Here is a 19,587-nt window from a genome sequence, read left to right as displayed (position 1 = left end):
CCATATTTTTTGTTTAACTTTAAACAATTTAGACTTTGTACATCTCACCCGGTATTGAAAGCCCCTTTTAGTTCGTTGGATCTCGTGAAGTCAATCGGTTCCACCCCTCGCGCTGGTCCCCTCGTCCCGTACGGTTTATGTCGGGGTAGAGAAGGATCCAAGATCCCGGAGCTAGCAGCCACCAGCGTCCGGAGGTGTCCCCGATCGAACATACAGAGATCCTGCCGACAACGCCATTTGTTATGGAAATCTAGGACTCAAACACGGCTGGAGAGTACAAGTCAAGTGATCAAAACAAATAAATGGTGAATCAAGAAAAGCTGTCTTTTGGTTATTTATTTGAAGCTTCAAATACACGATACAATAATATAATATGTCACAAGTCGCACAGAGTATAAGATAGTCTGCGCGAGAGTGCGCAGAACAATGGAAAAGCAGAGGTTATATAGGAAATGAGTGGGAACGTGAGAAATCTGGATTCACACAGTCACATATTGTTATTAGACACCTGGCCTTGAGCGGGAGATAGCATAACGGTTCTCAGAGCAGGGAAGTTCGTGTGTGTCTGTGTGAGTCTCCCAGTAGCCATAGCAGCTCTGTGGCCTTGAAGAAGAAGACGAAGAGAATATAATATAATGATAATAGGAAAAGCACATCAGGAAATAAGAGGCATTTGGTTTAAGCATATGAAAGATATAATAAGGATGATATCATAAAAAATGTCCACTACAAGATATGTTCATGGAGACTGGCAATGTGAGTTGGGAGAATTGCATTGCGATTTGCACGGATGCGGCAGCTGCCATGTCCGGACGCAAGAGTGGGGTGGTTGCTCGTGCCAAGGAGCGCAATCCAATGATGATAGCTACCCACTGCATGCTGCACAGGCAGGCTCTGGCGTCAAAATCATTGAGTCCTGAGCTACAGTCCGTTCTCAGCACGGTGGTATCTGTGGTCAACCACATCAAGTGTAAGCCACTGCAGTCCCGTTTATTCGGCCAGCTCTGCAGGGAGATGGGCGCAGGACAGGACACCCTGCTGTTCAATTCCGAGGTGCGTTGGCTCTCCCGTGGAAAAGTGCTACAGCGGGTGTACGAACTGCGCTCAGAGCTGTGTGAGTTCATCCAGAATGACAAGCCAACCACTGCAGCACTCTTCTCGGACCCCGAATGGATCGCACAGCTCGCCTACCTCGCAGATGTGTTCAACTTATTGAACGATCTCAGTTTGTCCGTTCAAGGCAGATATGCCTCTATCCTGGAGGTAAGCGGCAAAATCAAGGCATTCCATGCCAAAACAGCGATCTGGAGAAGGCGGGTGCAAAATGGCATTACAGACATGTTCCCCCAACTCACAGAGTTTTTGGACACAAACCAAATACCAGCTGAGATTGTGAAAAATACAATCTTCACATCTTGCCTCCCTTGGTGACTATTTAAATGACTATTTCACTGACGTTGACACCGATGCCTGGGACTGGGTGCGCGACCCCTTCGTTGCCCATACATCAGCGCGGGGTCTCAGTGGAAAAGCAGAGGAGGAGCTGCTGGACCTGGCATGCGACGGGACGCTGAGAATCCGGTTCGGCCAAGGGGGGCATGTGGACTTTTGGCCTTCGGTTGAACAGGAGTATCCGGAAATCGCTGCTGTTGCCATGCGGGTGTTGCTCCCCTTTCCAACCACATACCTGTGCCAACCCGATCTCACCAGAATGCGTGACTCCACCACGACTCCTTAACACCGCATTGCGTGGTGGTGTCACGAACTTTGTTACATTTACGTGTCTGCACCACGCAAACAACCCCAATGTAAAGTGAATGAGGCTCCTTTGTCGTGGTGCACACACGCATTTCTACAACGTCCTGCAGTGAGCTTTTATTCTATAAAACGTTTTTAAAATCTACTTTATAGCTTGTAGTAACTCACGGGAGGCTTCTTTTATTTTATTTGTATTCATAATAATTTTTATGTTTCGTCAGAATGTATTATGGTGCATTAGTTACGAATTTTTGTTCTCAAAAAAGAGTGCAGTGTGTGTAATACAACTGTGATTTGTATTACATTAGTTAGTTTTTAAGGAAGGCCAGAGCTTCAGCTGTGTCAAATAGATTGTTCCCTTTAGTTAACGTTTTTTAAAAGTACATTATATTCCGATTTGATCATGTCCCCTTTATTGTATTACTACAATGTGAGCGTCCATTCCCATTGGACAACGGAGGATTTTACACCCGGAAGTAAGTATACTCTTTATTGTCGATTGATTTTACAGTGCTATCTGCACTACTCATCAACTCAAAAACACCAGATTATCCTTGTTGATTACACAACATTGATTGGTTTAAATTGTGTACAATGCTTTTGTAATTTTCCCCTTCGATTCGGAGAAACAAACATTTGTTCAGTTTAGGATGGCCGAAGACACTACACTACCCAGAATCCTCAGCTATCGTTTGGGACTACACCATGTGCTTTGCTTGACAATGTTGAAGTTTACGCTGAGCGACAAACAGCATTTTGAAATGGAATGAAACCCATCAACGGCACACTATTCAAAACAGGAATCGAACGTCTCCTCCCCCCCTTAGGTCACAGGCTCCTCCAACAGTGCAACACAATAAAACAGAAAAAATAGTGCAAGTCAATACAAAAAGAAAAATAGTAAAAAGTGAAATAGTGCAATAAGAGTGGAATAGTGATTGGAATATATGATATATTAGACAAATCATTTCTAAGTAGCAGCCAGATGAATGTTATGGATGTTATTTCAAAGTTCAGGTGTTTAATAGTCTTATGGCCTGTGAGATGAAACTGTCCCTGAGTCTGGTGGTTTTGGTCCGGATGTAAGATAAGATAAGATATGATGGTACTTTATTGATCCCAATTTGGGACATTGTTTTTGTTGCAGCAGCATAAAAGACCAGGCATTTTACAATAAAACAAAACCACAAATAAACAAGAATAGAAAGAAAAGAAAAGAAAATAGAAAATATACGTGTTGAAATAGAAAACATACATGTAGATATTATATATGCAAATATACATATTCAAAAATATATGACAATGGAATATGGAATATCAAATATTGAACAGATTATATATGTATACAATGTACAGCGAGGTTGTATTAGAGAAACTATGGAGCAGAGAGTTCTCTTCCAGCCAGAGGTGATTTGTTGTACAGAGTTATTACAGTGGGCAGGAAAGTGTTCCTGTATGGGTCCTTGTGACAGCGGAGCTGCAGCAGTCTGTTGGAGAAGGAGCTCCGTTGACTGTCCAGCTGCAGGTGGAGAGGATGGGTGGGTTATCCATCATGGACAACAGCCTGTTCAGTGTCCTCCTCTCCACCACAGCTTCAAAGGGGTCCAGCTTGATGCCGATGACAGACCCAGCATTCCTGATCAGTTTATTGATCCTGCTGGTGTACATTAGTTAGTTTTTAAGGAAGGCCAGAGCTTCAGCTGTGTCAAATAGATTGTTCCCTTTAGTTAACGTTTTTTAAAAGAACATTATATTCCGATTTGATCATGTCCACTTTATTGTATTACGGAGAGCAATATGAGCGTCCATTCCCATTGGACAACGGAGGATTTTACACCCGGAAGTAAGTATACTCTTTACTGTCGATTGATTTTACAGTGATATCTGCACTACTCATCAACTCAAAAACACCAGATTATCCTTGTTGATTACACAACATTGATTGGTTTAAATTGTGTACAATGCTTTTGTAATTTTCCCCTTCGATTCGGAGAAACAAACATTTGTTCAGTTTAGGATGGCCGAAGACACTACACTACCCAGAATCCTCAGCTATTGTCTGCGTTGCCTCAAGCTATGTGATTGGTTGACTGCATTCCATATGAAAAAAAACGTTTCGTAAAAGATAAATCATACTTTATTCAGCAGTGCTTGCTTTACTCTTTGAAAGTCATCACATAAATGCATTGTAATAAATGGTTTGGCTGCATTAAATATTACACATCTGTCGTAGTTCTGTATTTGTATTTATCTACAGAGATCTGGCTCAGAATAGACCGGAAACTATTCTTTTACCGTTCTGTTTTAATTTCACAATAAAGTTAGTAGTAATAATTTGTTTTGATATTATTGTTTTTTATTAACTACTCATGTTAAAACCATATTTTCTGTGTTGCTGTGGGGTTTTTCCATCGCTTTTGTGTTACAAATATCAAAACAATAACTAAATATATCCGTCGTAAACTAAACCAGAAACAGCAGAATATTTTATTTTGTTAACACTGTAAACTTGACAGCTTTTTAACCCAAACCACCTACTGGTTAAAGCACGTTATTACACGTTTAGAGTAATATTGAAATCTTGAAAAGGGATGTCCAAAATAGCAATTATATACAGTTTTTAATTAACTATTTGTAGAGAATAACGAGTAGTGTATATACTTTATAGGGATCTGCAGATACATATTTAGTCTTCTCAAGCACCAACAATCATTACATTACATTACATTGCATTTAGCTGACGCTTTTATCCAAAGCGACTTACAATAAGTACATTCGACCAACAAAATACAAGCTTGAAGAAAACAGAATCATAAAGTACATCAGGTTTCATAGAGCCAAACATTTCAAGTGCTACTCAACTGGCTTTAGATAAGCCAGTCCTCCAATCAAATATCTCTCCTGATTGTTGGCACTTGACAATCACCTTCCCTGCATTTTACTCAGGTGTAACTAAAGTCTGCTTTAAGGGTTGTTTATATTTCACATCATTAATCAGAATTTGTAAAGTAACTAAAATAAATGTGGTGCAGTAAAAATACCAGGTTAACCTTAAAGAAAGCCCTCAGGATTATAAAAGACCCCCATCACCCCAGCCACAAACTGTTCTGTCTGCTGCCGTCTGGCACAACAGCTACATTCTAGGAGAGGATGTGGCTGTTGTGGAGGACTACAAGTACCTGGGAGTGCACTTATGGGCTGAACTGGAGGATCAACGCTGACGCTGTGTACAAGAAGGGGATGAGCAGACTCTATTTTCTGAGGAAGCTGAGATCCTTCCACGTGTGCAGCAAGATGCTGGAGATCTTCTTGTCTGTTGTGGCCAGTGCACTCTTCTTTGCTGCGGTCTGCTGGGGGGGGCAGCATCAGAGCCGGTGACACCAGCAGGATCAATAAACTGATCAGGAATTCTGGGTCTGTCATCGGCATCAAGCTGGACCCCTTTGAAGCTGTGGTGGAGAGGAGGACACTGAACAGGCTGTTGTCCATGATGGATAACCCACCCATCCTCTCCACCTGCAGCTGGACAGTCAACGGAGCTCCTTCTCCAACAGACTGCTGCAGCTCCGCTGTCACAAGGACCCATACAGGAACACTTTCCTGCCCACTGCAATAACTCTGTACAACAAATCACCTCTGGCTGGAAGAGAACTCTCTGCTCCATAGTTTCTCTAATACAACCTCGCTGTACATTGTATACATATATAATCTGTTCAATATTTGATATTCCATATTCCATTGTCATATATTTTTGAATATGTATATTTGCATATATAATATCTACATGTATGTTTTCTATTTCAACACGTATATTTTCTATTTTCTTTTCTTTTCTTTCTATTCTTGTTTATTTGTGGTTTTGTTTTATTGTAAAATGCCTGGTCTTTTATGCTGCTGCAACAAAAACAATGTCCCAAATTGGGATCAATAAAGTACCATCTTATCTTATCTTATCTTACATCCGGACCAAAACCACCAGACTCAGGGACAGTTTCATCTGCAGGCCATAAGACTATTAAACACCTGAACTTTGAAATAACATCCATAACATTCATCTGGCTGCTACTTAGAAATGATTTGTCTAATATATCATATATTCCAATCACTATTCCACTCTTATTGCACTATTTCACTTTTTACTATTTTTCTTTTTGTATTGACTTGCACTATTTTTTCTGTTTTATTGTGTTGCACTGTTGGAGGAGCCTGTGACCTAAGGGGGGGAGGAGACGTTCGATTCCTGTTTTGAATAGTGTGCCGTTGATGGGTTTCATTCCATTTCAAAATGCTGTTTGTCGCTCAGGTAAACTTCAACATTGTCAAGCAAAGCACATGGTGTAGTCCCAAACGATAGCTGAGGATTCTGGGTAGTGTAGTGTCTTCGGCCATCCTAAACTGAACAAATGTTTGTTTCTCCGAATCGAAGGGGAAAATTACAAAAGCATTGTACACAATTTAAACCAATCAATGTTGTGTAATCAACAAGGATAATCTGGTGTTTTTGAGTTGATGAGTAGTGCAGATAGCACTGTAAAATCAATCGACAATAAAGAGTATACTTACTTCCGGGTGTAAAATCCTCCGTTGTCCAATGGGAATGGACGCTCACATTGTAGTAATACAATAAAGGGGACATGATCAAATCGGAATATAATGTACTTTTAAAAAACGTTAACTAAAGGGAACAATCTATTTGACACAGCTGAAGCTCTGGCCTTCCTTAAAAACTAACTAATGTAATACAAATCACAGTTGTATTACACACACTGCACTCTTTTTTGAGAACAAAAATTCGTAACTAATGCACCATAATACATTCTGACGAAACATAAAAATTATTATGAATACAAATAAAATAAAAGAAGCCTCCCGTGAGTTACTACAAGCTATAAAGTAGATTTTAAAAAACGTTTTATAGAATAAAAGCTCACTGCAGGACGTTGTAGATTGGGGTTGTTTGCGTGGTGCAGACACGTAAATGTAACAAAGTTCGTGACACCACCACGCAATGCGGTGTTAACCCTTTATAGGGCACTCATTTAAATACTTTGAAATTCTAAATTTCAACCCTAGAGTGTTATTGGAGGACATAACAATACTGTTTTACTTTTGTGAAATTTTCCAAAATATTTAATTTTCATATAAAAAATCAAGGTCAATGAAGTGATCATATATGGTTCCTTGCCCGTTTCTGGTAAACAAAAAAAAGTATGACAAAAATACATATAGGGTGAAAGGAATATTTATTTTAGAACATTAGAACATAACTATGCACTTAAATACAATATAAAAAGAGTGTAGAGTCGTATGAAATATAATATATATTATGTAAACGTTTTAGTGCAAGGGTATGAAATAAATATTTGTAATGTAAACGTTGTAGTGCAAGGGTATGAAATACATATTTGTAATGTAAACGTTTTAGTGCAGGGGTATGAAATATGTTTGTATATAATGTATTTAATATGTAGTATACATGTTGACCTGCCCAGGGACTGCAGATGGGAAATTAGCAAACTGCTATATTCTGTTCCTTTTTAACATGGTCCCTGAAAACTAAGCTAACTAACAAAACATACATAACATGAGAAATTAGTCAAATTCCTCATGGTAACTGACAAAACAGTTACGCTCCGCATTCATGCAGAGGTGGACCTTGCAGACCCTGCAGACCACATTTGACCTTACAATGTTGCCTTTCCTGCTGCAGTACTTGCAGGTCAGGCGATTGGCATGTACAGGGGCATGGAAGAGGGAGGGATCAAACCGCACAGCCACATTTGGGGTGTGGCTGCGGTGTCCACGGACAGGCTGGGGGTCAGCAACGGTCATGCTCTCAACCAATGAAGATGAGCTTCTTCGGGAGCTAGACTTGACTGGCCACTGGTTGCTGGCAGCCCTGAACACCTGAATTCTGAAGCTTTTCAGAGGCACGCCATTCACACCAAGGGCCTTGCAGTCCCGCCTGTACATGATCCAGGCATTTGTGAGGCTGACATCAATGGCGTATGCAAACATACGCATGTACCACCTCTTGGACTTCATGGGGGTGCGGTAGAGGTGGACCAACATGTCACTCTTATCAATGCCCCCCATGTTGGCATTGTAGGTCCGGATGACAGCTGGACAGCTCACCGGCTCCTTTGTCTTCGTCTCACTGCAGTACCTGATGACTGAGGACATAGGCTCCACCCCCATGTCTGTTGACAGCAGAGATACCGTTCTGTTGTCCTTCCACCTGACAGCCAGGATCCCATCATCACTCATGATGTAGTCACATGTTCCACGAGGGACAGCCTTTTTCTCCATTTCCTTGATGGACTTGAGCGGGGGCTTTCCAATTCTATTGTCCCTGGCTGTCCCTGTATACCTGCAGTTCTGGTCTCGGAGGTACCGCACTAGCTCCAGGCTGGTGAAAAAGTTATCCGCAAAGATGGCTGTGGTGCTGGGGGAGGACATGGTACTTGCCAGGACAGAGACAATCTGGCTGGTGGCACCCATGGCTTGTTGTTCAGGTGTCAGGGGGACACCGTGGGCCTCCAGAGTAGTCTTCCCCTGGTAGAGCACCATGTCGTGGATGAAGCCATCCGCAGAGGCCCTGGAAAACAATTTAAAACCCCACTTGTCTGGCTTGGTCTTTATATACTGCCTCAGGTTGCCGGCTGTCTTCCCTTTGTAGGCAACCATCACCTCATCCACAGACTGTTTGGGGGTCTGCGGCTCACGCCTGAAGGCAGAATTGAGGAAAATGAACAGTGGCCGGATTTTGAAGAAGCGGTCAATGGAACCAGGAAGCTCAGTGTTGTCATTGAAATGGACAACCCTTTTCAGCAGCCTGAACCTCTTTGAGGACATCAGGTTGGCAACTTGAGGGATTCTGGTCTCCATGGCCCAGTAATCTTCAACAGATGGGAGCTCTGAAATCCCCATATACATCAGGATGGACAGAAATGTCATTATCTCATTCTCATTGGTGGTGAAAGTGGTGTTAATGTCCTTTTGAGTGGCGTACAAATTAGTTTGGTAGGTGATATGAGTAACAATTTCGGGGCCAAAGTACCTTGTGAAGTACTGAAAAGGGGTTTTAATGTAGTCAGGGGGAGAGTGCTGGTATTCCGGCAGTTCTGGGTTTTCCAGGTCAGCTTTGTGCCAGGTGGTTGGCCTTGCTGCTGACTTCCTGGGTTTGGTGGGCCTCTTGGCTTGTAGTGCTGGCTGCTTGTCGTCATCGTCGTCGTCGTCATCGTCGTCGTCGTCATCGTCGTCGTCATCATCATCGACCTGGAGCACTGCAGGCTGCATGCACCTCCTCTTGGCAGAGGGGTCCATGTCACTTGGGCCTGGAATGTCCAGGTTATGAGTGGGTGGGACAAAGTCAGGGTCTTCCACATCATCATCTTCCTCCTCGTCATCGTCACTGATGGCAGGGTGTGCTGGCACAATGACAATATCCTTTCTCTTGGAATAAAACATCCGAGTGGACAGTTGCTAAAAATTAAACACATGCAACAAAACTGTTATAAGGTCATAACACTGACAAAATAGATAAAATAGAATATCATATTCACTATTTATAGCTTGAAAATGTCTAGAAATTGGTTAAACTTTTCACTGAATCACTGTATAGTGTTATACAAACCTTTGGCAACATTATAATATAAAATCCTAAATTGTATTGCCTTATTTGTAATTAAAATGTGCTATGTATGGCTTCCGCATCGGGTAGACAGTTGCTAAAAATTAATCACATGCAAAAAAACATAAAACAACTGCTATAAGGTCATAAAACTGACATAATAGATAAAATAGAATATCATATTCACTATTTATGGCTTGAACATTTCTAGAAATGTGTTAAACTTTTCACTGAATCACTGTATAGTGTTATACAAACCTTTGGCAACATTATAATATAAAATCCTAAATTGTATTGCCTTATTTGTTATTAAAATATACTATGTATCGCTTACTAGACGGATCGGGCGTATGTCCAAATATGGTCATATCCTACTAACTCCAGTGTTTACCTGAACGGGGCGTATGATCAAATATGGTGCCCGAACTTTTCATGCCGTATTTTCACTAATTTCACTCAATTTTCCGCTAACAACACAAATGTCCTAACCTAGCACAACTATTCAACCATACAATGTGTGAGTTTCGTCAACTTACCATGGTTAGTTTTGTTGTTTCACAGAATTCCGTGAATGCACGGAGCCGCAAAATTGCCTTTTTCCGGATTCCGAGAAAACCGGAAGTTTGAAACGTTTCAGGTCTCTGCTGATTGGTCAAATTCCCCAATGGCGGGCTATGTGGCTATCTTTGCTGATTGGCTGGGAGAAAACCATATGCTTCTCGACCTCACTGAGTCGCAGCAGTGACGCCATGTTTGGTGTGTGCGGAAGTGATCAAATATGGTTCCTCGCCCCATAAAGGGTTTTAAGGAGTCGTGGTGGAGTCACGCATTCTGGTGAGATCAGGTTGTCATTATTTACTTTGTCCGTTATTATATGTTGAAGATTATACTTTTCTCCGTCATGTTGTTTCCATAGCAACAACTTCAAACAGGCATAGCCTACACTTCATTCTTTACTTTGTTCGTTATAGAGAACCGCAGTGACGCGTCCTAAAACCCGGAAGTAAGTTAGCATTTTTAGCACTTCCGGTTCCTTCGTCAAAAAAGCAATGTATTTTCTCCATAGGGTTTTGGAAAATAGCTCGAAATAAGGTCTGTGGTTGACACAAATTTAAGAGATAAATCACGTTTTGTTCTACGACAGTAGTAGATACATCAGCAGTGACCCCACTGGTGATTTTTGAAGAGTTTACGTGTCTGAAAAACGATGGTTGTTACCGAGTGGCTGAATAGGACTACAGAAATGGTCGAGTCCGTTGTACGTCATTACGCCTACACACGTAAACACTCCCGCTAAGTTTGTTTTCCCCTGTGTTCTGCTTGAAAGCAAGTACCTGCCTATCTTTAGTAGCCTATCTGTAGTCTCTTTAGTATCTGTATATCTATATCTTACCATTAGAATCTCTATTTTTGAAATGGTCATTTTTAACACCGTAGTTTTATAAATTATAGAACAATTAATTACCAGTGTTTTCCAATTTTACTCGGCAGTTCGTTTCGTGGCTAACGTTAGCTAAAGCTAGCGCTACTAGTTAGCTACGCAATGGTTTGTTGCTTTGCTCCGGGTTGCAGCCACAGGTCTTCGCATGAAACGTGCTCGTTCTATAGTTTCCCGGCCAATGTTTTCCAAAGGAGAGTCTGGATTCGTGCCATGAGGTAAGCTGATGTTACATTGTTGTCCATGTCACGGTGAAATGTAAATGATGGGTAGTGTATCGCCGTTTTAGAGATGGCACTGCTGAAAAGACCGCAACATAAGTAAAGATAATGAATACATCCTATTAAAACCTGTGTGGCTTATATGATAAGTCTAATTAGTACAAGCAGCATAACGTTTCACCATGTGACTAAAGATTGTAGTCAGGGAAATCAGTTTGACATATTGAACTAATAACAAATCACCTCTGCCTGGCAGAGAACTCTCTGCTCCATAGCTTCTCTTGGACGTAACATCACATGTACATTTTACATTTATATTCAATTTAATATTCCATCCCTAACATACTTTTGTATATATAATAACTTATATTTTGTTTTTCTTGTTATGCTGCTGCAACACAAACATTTCCCCAATTGGGATCAATACAGTAATATCTTAATTAATTAAGAAATATAACTATTATAATTAGTGTAGCAGCTGACACCTATTTTCAATATGGATTAATCTACCTTTATTTCTTTAGTTCAATTTTGATCTATAAAAATGTCAAAATAGTGAAAATGTTCACGAGACAAAGTGCAAGGTTATATCTTTAGATGTTTTGTTTTAGCCTATGTACTGTATGTCTTAATGCTCTTATTTGTGACGATGTGACTTCCATGAAACTAATATTTGATATCTTCCCAACAGACGAGCTGACAGGAAGCCTAACACTCTAACAACCACAACATTGCAAAGGCGAGTAAATGTAAATTAAAAACGATTCACAATTTCTTAATTTCTTCTTCTTTCTTGCAGTGAGGTGAAGCTGACCTTGCACTTGGTGCCAGTAAGGATGCTCCTCACGCAGGCTGAATGTTACTCCCTCCTTACTGACACAGAAGCCCTTGATTTGCAATGCTTCACTAATTGTCATTTCCCTGGCTCCGTAGGGACACTTTACCTCCAGCACAGTGGAAGACCCTTCTGGAGATGCCCCCAACACTCCTGATTGGGAGAGCCACAAACCTGACTCATGGACCTGCATCTGGGATGCAGTGGTGAATGCCCTGACGCCCTCACATTCATTCATAGCCCCCCACTGTACAGACAAAACACCATCAAGGGTCTGTTGTTGCCCTAGCACCCTGGCAATAAGGGAAGCAGTCACACGCTTTGACCTCAGGACAGCTCCAAAGTTGCTGGCAGTCAACCTTCCTTTCCTGAACAAATGCCAGTTTGGGTTGGTTCGCTGACCAGTGTAGCCACCTGAATTGCCCTCTGTTGCTCCTCAGACAATGCCATGCTTGCCACAATTGCCTCAGGTCCCTGATGCCCAACAGATTTGAGAATTTCAGGAACAGTAAGTGTTTCCAAGCTGTAGTGTTCCTCTTCTGGCTCGGGGGAGAGAAGCCAAGACATTCCTGAGAACCTGCCCCAGAGTCTGTCCCTCAGCCAGTCACGATCTTCGGAGGTGGGCTCTCTTGTCAGCGGGTTGAATGACTTATTGGTTGGAGGAAATAGCTCCTCCACTGAATGCGTACGTTTAGCTGCCTTTGGCTTCTTCCACTGACAGGTGTCAGTGCAGCTGAAATTGTGGATGGCAAAGATGGCTAATGCAGCCGCATGACTGCATTTCCATTCTCCACGTGGGCATTCACATTTTGTGGAGAGAATTCCCTCTTCTCCTGTAGATACCTGTGGTGGTGGGATTGTTTTATTATTTAAAATATATTTACATTTGTAATGCCTTCCCAATTATCCCTTTAATTGTTTATAGCCTACTGTATGTTTATTTCATGAATATTTCTGTGTTTTCTGGTGTGTAGAATTTGTAATCTTGGGGCCTCTTCTCTTTAACGTCTACATGCTACCACTGGCTCAGATAATGAAGAACAACAAAATAAGTAACCATAGCTATGCAGATGACACACACATTTACGTAACCATTTCACCAGGAGACGATGCTCAAATTCAAACACTGAGTAAGTGCATTGAACAAATCAATGACTGGATGTGTCAGAACTTTATCCAATTAAACAAAGATAAAACTGAGGTAATGGTTTTTGGAGCCAAGGTGGAACGTATAAAAGTTAGCGCTGAGCTTCAGTCTGCAATGTTCAAAACAACAGATAAAGCCAGACATCTAGGTGTAGTCATGGACTCTGACCTGAGTTTCAACAGTCACATTAAAACAGTTACTAAATCAGCCTACCATCACCTAAAGAACATAAGGATTAAAAGACTGATGTCACAGCAGGATTTGGAAAAACTTGTCCCGTTATCTTCAGTAGACTTGACTACTGCAATGGTGTCTTCACAGGTCTCACTAAAACATCTATTAGGAAGCTGCAGCTGATTCAGAACGCCGCTGCTCGAGTCCTCACTAACACTAAGAAAGTGGATCACATCACTCCAGTTCTGAAGTCTTTACACTGGCTTCCTGTGTGTCAAAGAATAGATTTCAAAATACTGCTGCTGGTTTATAAAGCACTGAATGGTTTAGGCCCAAAATACATTTCTGACCTCCTGCTAAATGATGAACCATCCCGATCTCTCAGGTCTTCAGGGACTGGTCAGCTTTCTGTCCCCAGAGTCAGAACTAAACATGGTAAAGCAGCATTCAGTTATTATGCTCCAAACATCTGGAACAAACTCCCAGAAACCTGCAGGTCCTCTGCAACTCTGACTACTTTTAAATCCAGCAAGAAGACTTTTCTTTTTGCCGCTGCTTTTAATTGAACTATTCACATCTTAAACTGCACTGTAACTTTTATCCATGTATTTTTTCTTTTAATGTTTATTTTATTAGCTTTTCTTTTTAATGACTGGTTTTAAATGCCATTTCTTAATGTCTTTCATTTTTTGTAAAGCACTTTGAATTGCCATGTGTTGAAAAGTGCTATATAAATAAACTTGCCTTGCCTAATAAAGATTTCATGTGACACATAAAATGGATTTGTTGATGGGAATTAATGTGAATAAATTAACTCTAGGTTAACGGTACTCTTGCTATAACTACTTACCGACACTCTATAAACCTTGTCCCTCATGCTAGCCCTGACAACACCGGTAAGCACACCTTCATCTAGGCTGCACGTGTCCTGACTTGTAGTGGTTCTCTCCTCTATCTCCATTCTTCTTGTCATCTTTGTAAAACGATATCAGACTGGTAATTGACACAGCCATGACTTCTAGTTAAATTCAGTGTGGCTAAAATGAAAAGCTTTGTTAAAATATGCAAGCACGCGGAAGTCAAAGTCAGCTTTATTGTAAACAAATTCTACATGTGTTATACATCCAGAAATATCGTTTCCCACAGTGTGACATGTAGCCTATACATAAAACAAAAAGGGCCTAGATAAACGGGGTATACAGTTTAAAATGTTAATATATTTAAAGTGTTCAAAGTGCAGTTTCAGTGCAAGTCAGTTGAAACGATCTTAAGTTGGCGTGACATTGAAGTCGTGCGACTCTGCTGCTGTAGGCCTACTGGCTTGTAGTTCGTTTATAGCATAACGTTAGCATTTCGCTTTTGGCGACTAGATTTATGATTCAAAAATTATAAAAGTAGGAGAGACATGTGGAGATTATCCGGCTGAACAAAACGTGATCCTTCTCTTAAATGTGTGTCAACCACAGACCTTATTTCGAGCTATTTTCCAAAATCCTATGGAGAAATTGCATTGCGTTTTTGACGAAGGAACCGGAAGAAGTTTACATCCGGGTTTTAGGACGCGTCACTGCGGTTCTCTATTATATGTAGAAGATATACATTTTTTCTCCGTCATGTTGTTTCCATAGCAACAACTTCAAACAACAACAACTAACCGCTAGCCGCAAAGCTAGCATCACAGCCACTGCACACGTTTTTCACAAACATTTTCACACTCTAGGAGTACTTCCATTCGCATCGTCTTGATCTGTAGATGTGATTTGATGTGTCGCGTGTCCCCCAACTCCTCTCCAAAGTTCAGATATTTAATAAAATAGTTTCCTGAATTTTCATGCCCAAAGCCAAGCACTAGGCCCTGGGTAAATTAAGAGGCTGATCTCGGGCACTTTTGTCCACTTTCCCTGGTGGTAGAAACTCAAGCCAGACATCACTGGAATCGTTTTATAGAGTAGATGATCAGTGGGGCCTTGTTTTTACTGAATGATTTGTTTTTTTATGGGGAATTCAAATATGAGCTTATTTTTAGGATTTTCTGAGACTTTGCACACGTTTTCACAAACATTTTCACGCTATGAGTATGGGAGTACTTCCATTCACTTTATCTTGATCTGTAGATGTGATTTAATGTGTCGTGTGTCTCCCAATTCCTCTCCAAAGTTCAGATACTATATAAAAATACTAAAAGGTAAATAAAACATGAAACATAATGACAAAATAACAACCTGAAAGATATGTATTCTATCTACACATTTCGTAATTATCTAATCTAGTGGCCTTATAAAAGTGTTGGCTAAAGTAACGCAGAATTTATATATATTTTTTAATTGTAAATAATTAGAAACATTATTTATGTACACAAGTACATGGGACCCCACCATAGCACCCCACACATAACAAGCTGTCCCGAGTTCCTCCGGCTGCAGTTCCGCAGACGGCCGGTGTGTGGCAGCAGAGCGCTGGGAGCAGAGGGAGGTGAGTAGACGGATATGACGGATGATGGATGCGACGGAAATACACCCGAACATATCTGGTACCCCGAACACATCTGGTACTGACACCGGCATATATATATATATATATATATATATATATATGGGTGAGGCTACAGGAACGTTAATCTACGTCAGTAATATTAACTTTATTTAATACAACATTTACGGTACAAGATTTATATCATACAGCCCATGTAGTATAATATTTTACAAATGATGAATTACAGAAAACATGTGCATTGTGCAATATATCCATTATTACAGCTCCGTGGGCTGGCAGTAAGGCGATATGGGTCCGTTGTTATTGTGCATCCATGGGTAAAGAGAAACTCATGTAGTGCTGAACACGTAACATGAACGTGCCGGGCAGCGCGGTCCCGTGGGTTGGATGCGCGTTCATAATGCCGAGGGAAATAACTCTCAGAATAACGTTATTAGCACATTTTTACAACTTGAGGAACGAATGTTTTTAATAAGGGCTATACAAGTGTTCATACTGGGTTGTTTATTTAGTTTAAAAAAAATTATCCAATGAGTTACAGACCACTCTTTCCCCATGTAAGTCAATGGGAAAAAGTGTTTCCGGGCCCGGCAACCAAACGGATGTGCAGTACCGCCGTTTGGCCAGCATGAATATTTCCATCTGAGTCCGGCGCACTTCCTGGGGGCTTGGTAGTTTCCCATCAAGAATTTAGCCTCCGCAGCCCGTGGAGAGGAACTGCCGCGCCTCGCTCTCAAACTGGAAGAAATGGCGCCGAAACTGAATACTTGACGTGGATCATAAATATATCAACAATTAAACAACATCTTCAATTTCTCTTCCCACAATACGTCTCCTTGCAGTATCAACACTAATTCGGCTGACTTTTACATTTGATCTAATTCATAGATAGGTTATATTTACACCATAACGGTGCACAGCTGATAGAAAAGGACTGTAGTTTTTAAAGATATTACTGATTTTCTTAGAATGTAAGAATGTAAATACTGAGTCTGAAATAGTATGGCAATATGCTGTAAAATGATGTGAAAGCATGCATAAAACTATACATCTTCAGATGTTGTACATACACACTAATAGTTATTATGGCTGTGTGTACCTTGTGTGCACCTCCTAGTGGTTAAAGCACATTATTGAATTATTGTTTTTATGTGTTATATTTGATTAAAAAAATATTAAGAGTACATACTTTCATAGGGGGAAAGTATAAATATAGAAATATAGAATGTAAAAAATCAAGAAGATACTATAAGTGATCTCTACAATAAAACAGTTTAGTGCAGGATGTACACAGATATTAATAGGAGGAGGCCTTTATTTAAACATTAAATATTAAATATTAAGCCTGACAAAGTAATTAACGTCTAATATATTGCTTTCCTGCAATGTTAAAGCACTTATTTTAACTGATATTATACACATTAATTATACTCTTATGTATGTAGATAGAATAAGAAATGTGCAGAATATGACAGTTTAATGGTGGAGGTACACACATATTGATAGATGTCTTGTAATGCACTGTTGAGGAACCTGTGAACCAAGTTTTTCATTCATTGCATAATTACACCGTAGTTGTGTATGATATGTCAATAAACCTTTGAAAATCTTGAAAGGGATGTGCAAAATAGCCATAATATACAGTCTTTAATTAACTATTAGTAGAGAATAACGAGTAATGAATATACTTTATTACTTGTTTCCATTCATGTCAATTGCAGATACATGTTTAGTCTTCTCAAGCACCAACTATCAAATATCTCTCCTGATTGTTGGCACTTGACAATCACCTTACCTGAATTTTACTCAGGTGAGAAGTCTCGCCAAGCACACCTCCCTCCCGCCGACACAGCCACCAGCAGCCCATGCACCATCACCTACACAGCAGCCAGACCCACTGTCTTGGAAGACAGACAAAGACCATGGCACTGCTCCCCCTGTCTTTACATTTATAATGAATAGTTGGTTGAGAAAGTTCTGATATTGTCAGGATTCGTACAGTCATTAAAAACCTGGAAAAGTCATGGAATGCAATATTTTTCCCAAAGTTTTGGAAATGTAACTAAAGTTGCATCAAATATAATGTATATGTTATCTAATCGCGGAAATAGTAATACTATAAGGATAATAAATACTGTATCGTATAATGAAATGTAAAATGGCAACTGTGGCAGTATTTCGCTGGTGAGAGATGTTTATAATCACGTGTTGTAACATATTCAATATTTTGAATATGGGCGAGGCAGCGCATGCTAGCCACATGAAAGAGTCATTTAAAATCATTGGTGAAAAAGTGTATGCACCCTGTATTGTAAATATTGAGATTTTATAGTTTCTTATGTTAACATAAATAGTTGGTTGAAAAAAAAAGTTGTAATGCTCAATTTGTATTTGTACACATCACATGAACCTCAGTATGGAATATGAAGTCATGAATCAGTCCTGGTGTAACTTTTCTGTGGTGAAAGTAGAGTGATAGAACTATTTTACTGCAAATTCTAATTTACACATTTTCATTTTAGACATGAACAACACATGTATATAGGCCTATAGTGTAATTCATATATTTCACTACTTTTGTGAACCAAAAACGTTGGTAAACCCAATCTGAAACACCAACAAAAATGGATGACATGAGTACATCTGTTTTCACAAGTTTTTAAGTTTTCCAAAAATCTGATTTCTAAGCTAAGTATCTCATAAGACAGTGCTCTAAGGTGAGTGACATTGCATTTCTAGCAAGACCAGAGACTGAACATTTTGATATGTTACACCCGGTTACACCATGCCATGTTATAAGAAGTACATTTAAAAGGTGATTTAAGGAGACATAAATACCCTTCACTTCAGTAAGATAAGGTAAGGCGATTTTATTTTAAAAGACAATGAAGGCAGGTTATATTGATTGATATATTTATTATATTGAAAGCTAAATTAATACATAGTCCCCTGAATCCGGAATAACGTACAATTTACAGCCTCACAATGTCAGGAACTTTTCATCTACAGATTGCTTTGGTCTGGTTTTGCTCTTCACTGATTGGTTGAGACTTTGAACTTAAACGGACCTCCCCGTTTATAAAACGGACCTCCTCGCTTATTCGCGCGTAGTTTCGCGCGAATAAACGGACCTCCCCGTTAATCCGCGCGAATAAACGCGGGAATTGTGGCGCAAAGGGCGTTCCATACTGTGCAGTTCCTCTCCATGGGCTGCGGAAGCTAAATGCTTGATGGGAAACGACTCGCTGGTATCTCGAGCTGAGCGCTCATTGGTGGTTTTTACCCCGTGCTGCTGATGAAACTCTCCAATTGGCTCGGCAAAAGTTTGTTGTTTTGTGTCAGTATTATGTCGCCACTTCCATTCACATTTCAGATATTTCAGATATTTAATTCATGAAATTAATATCTATATATTTTATACTATACTTGCACTGCTTACCGTTTTCATACTTTATTAGCATATTCATACACACTGTTCATACTGTTCATACTGCTCACAGGCTGCTGTGTATATCTAGTGTATTCATACACACTGTTCATACTGTTCATACTGCTCATAGGCTACTGTGTATATCTAGTGTATTCATACCCCTCACTGTTTATTCATCATTCAATTCATTCTATATTTTATTCTGTAGATTGTGTACATTACTTTTCACTTCACTGCTTGTTGCACCTGGTTAGAAGCTAAACTGCATTTCGTTGTCTCAGTACCTGTAATCTGTGCAATAACAATAAAGTTGAATCTAATCTTGAGCAGGAACAAATGTATTTACTTATTACATATCTAACATTAACGATTAAACACATTCTTTATAAATGCAAACCGAGTCAGGCCGACTCTGGAGGCGGCAGTATGCACCTTAAAGTTGTTTGCAATCCCCCAAA

At 40.1% G+C, this 19,587-nt stretch overlaps 1 protein-coding gene across 1 annotated transcript; it reads right to left on the bottom strand.

The window, feature by feature from the left end:
- Nucleotides 1–7,350: 7,350 nt before the first annotated feature.
- On the bottom strand, nucleotides 7,351–9,084 carry LOC117462585 (piggyBac transposable element-derived protein 3-like). Its single transcript, XM_034104861.2, has one exon. The coding sequence runs from the start codon at nucleotides 9,082–9,084 to the stop codon at nucleotides 7,351–7,353; it is 1,734 nt and encodes a 577-aa protein (XP_033960752.2).
- Nucleotides 9,085–19,587: the final 10,503 nt, after the last annotated feature.

Source organism: Pseudochaenichthys georgianus, chromosome 17 (genome assembly GCF_902827115.2).
Source record: "Pseudochaenichthys georgianus chromosome 17, fPseGeo1.2, whole genome shotgun sequence".
NCBI lineage: Eukaryota > Metazoa > Chordata > Actinopteri > Perciformes > Channichthyidae > Pseudochaenichthys > Pseudochaenichthys georgianus.
This window is presented reverse-complemented; position numbering and strand designations above follow the sequence as displayed.

Coding starts and splice junctions, on each gene's coding strand:
- LOC117462585 (XM_034104861.2), bottom strand. CDS start 9,084: ATGGACCCCTCTGCCAAGAGGAGGTGCATGCAGCCTGCAGTGCTCCAG.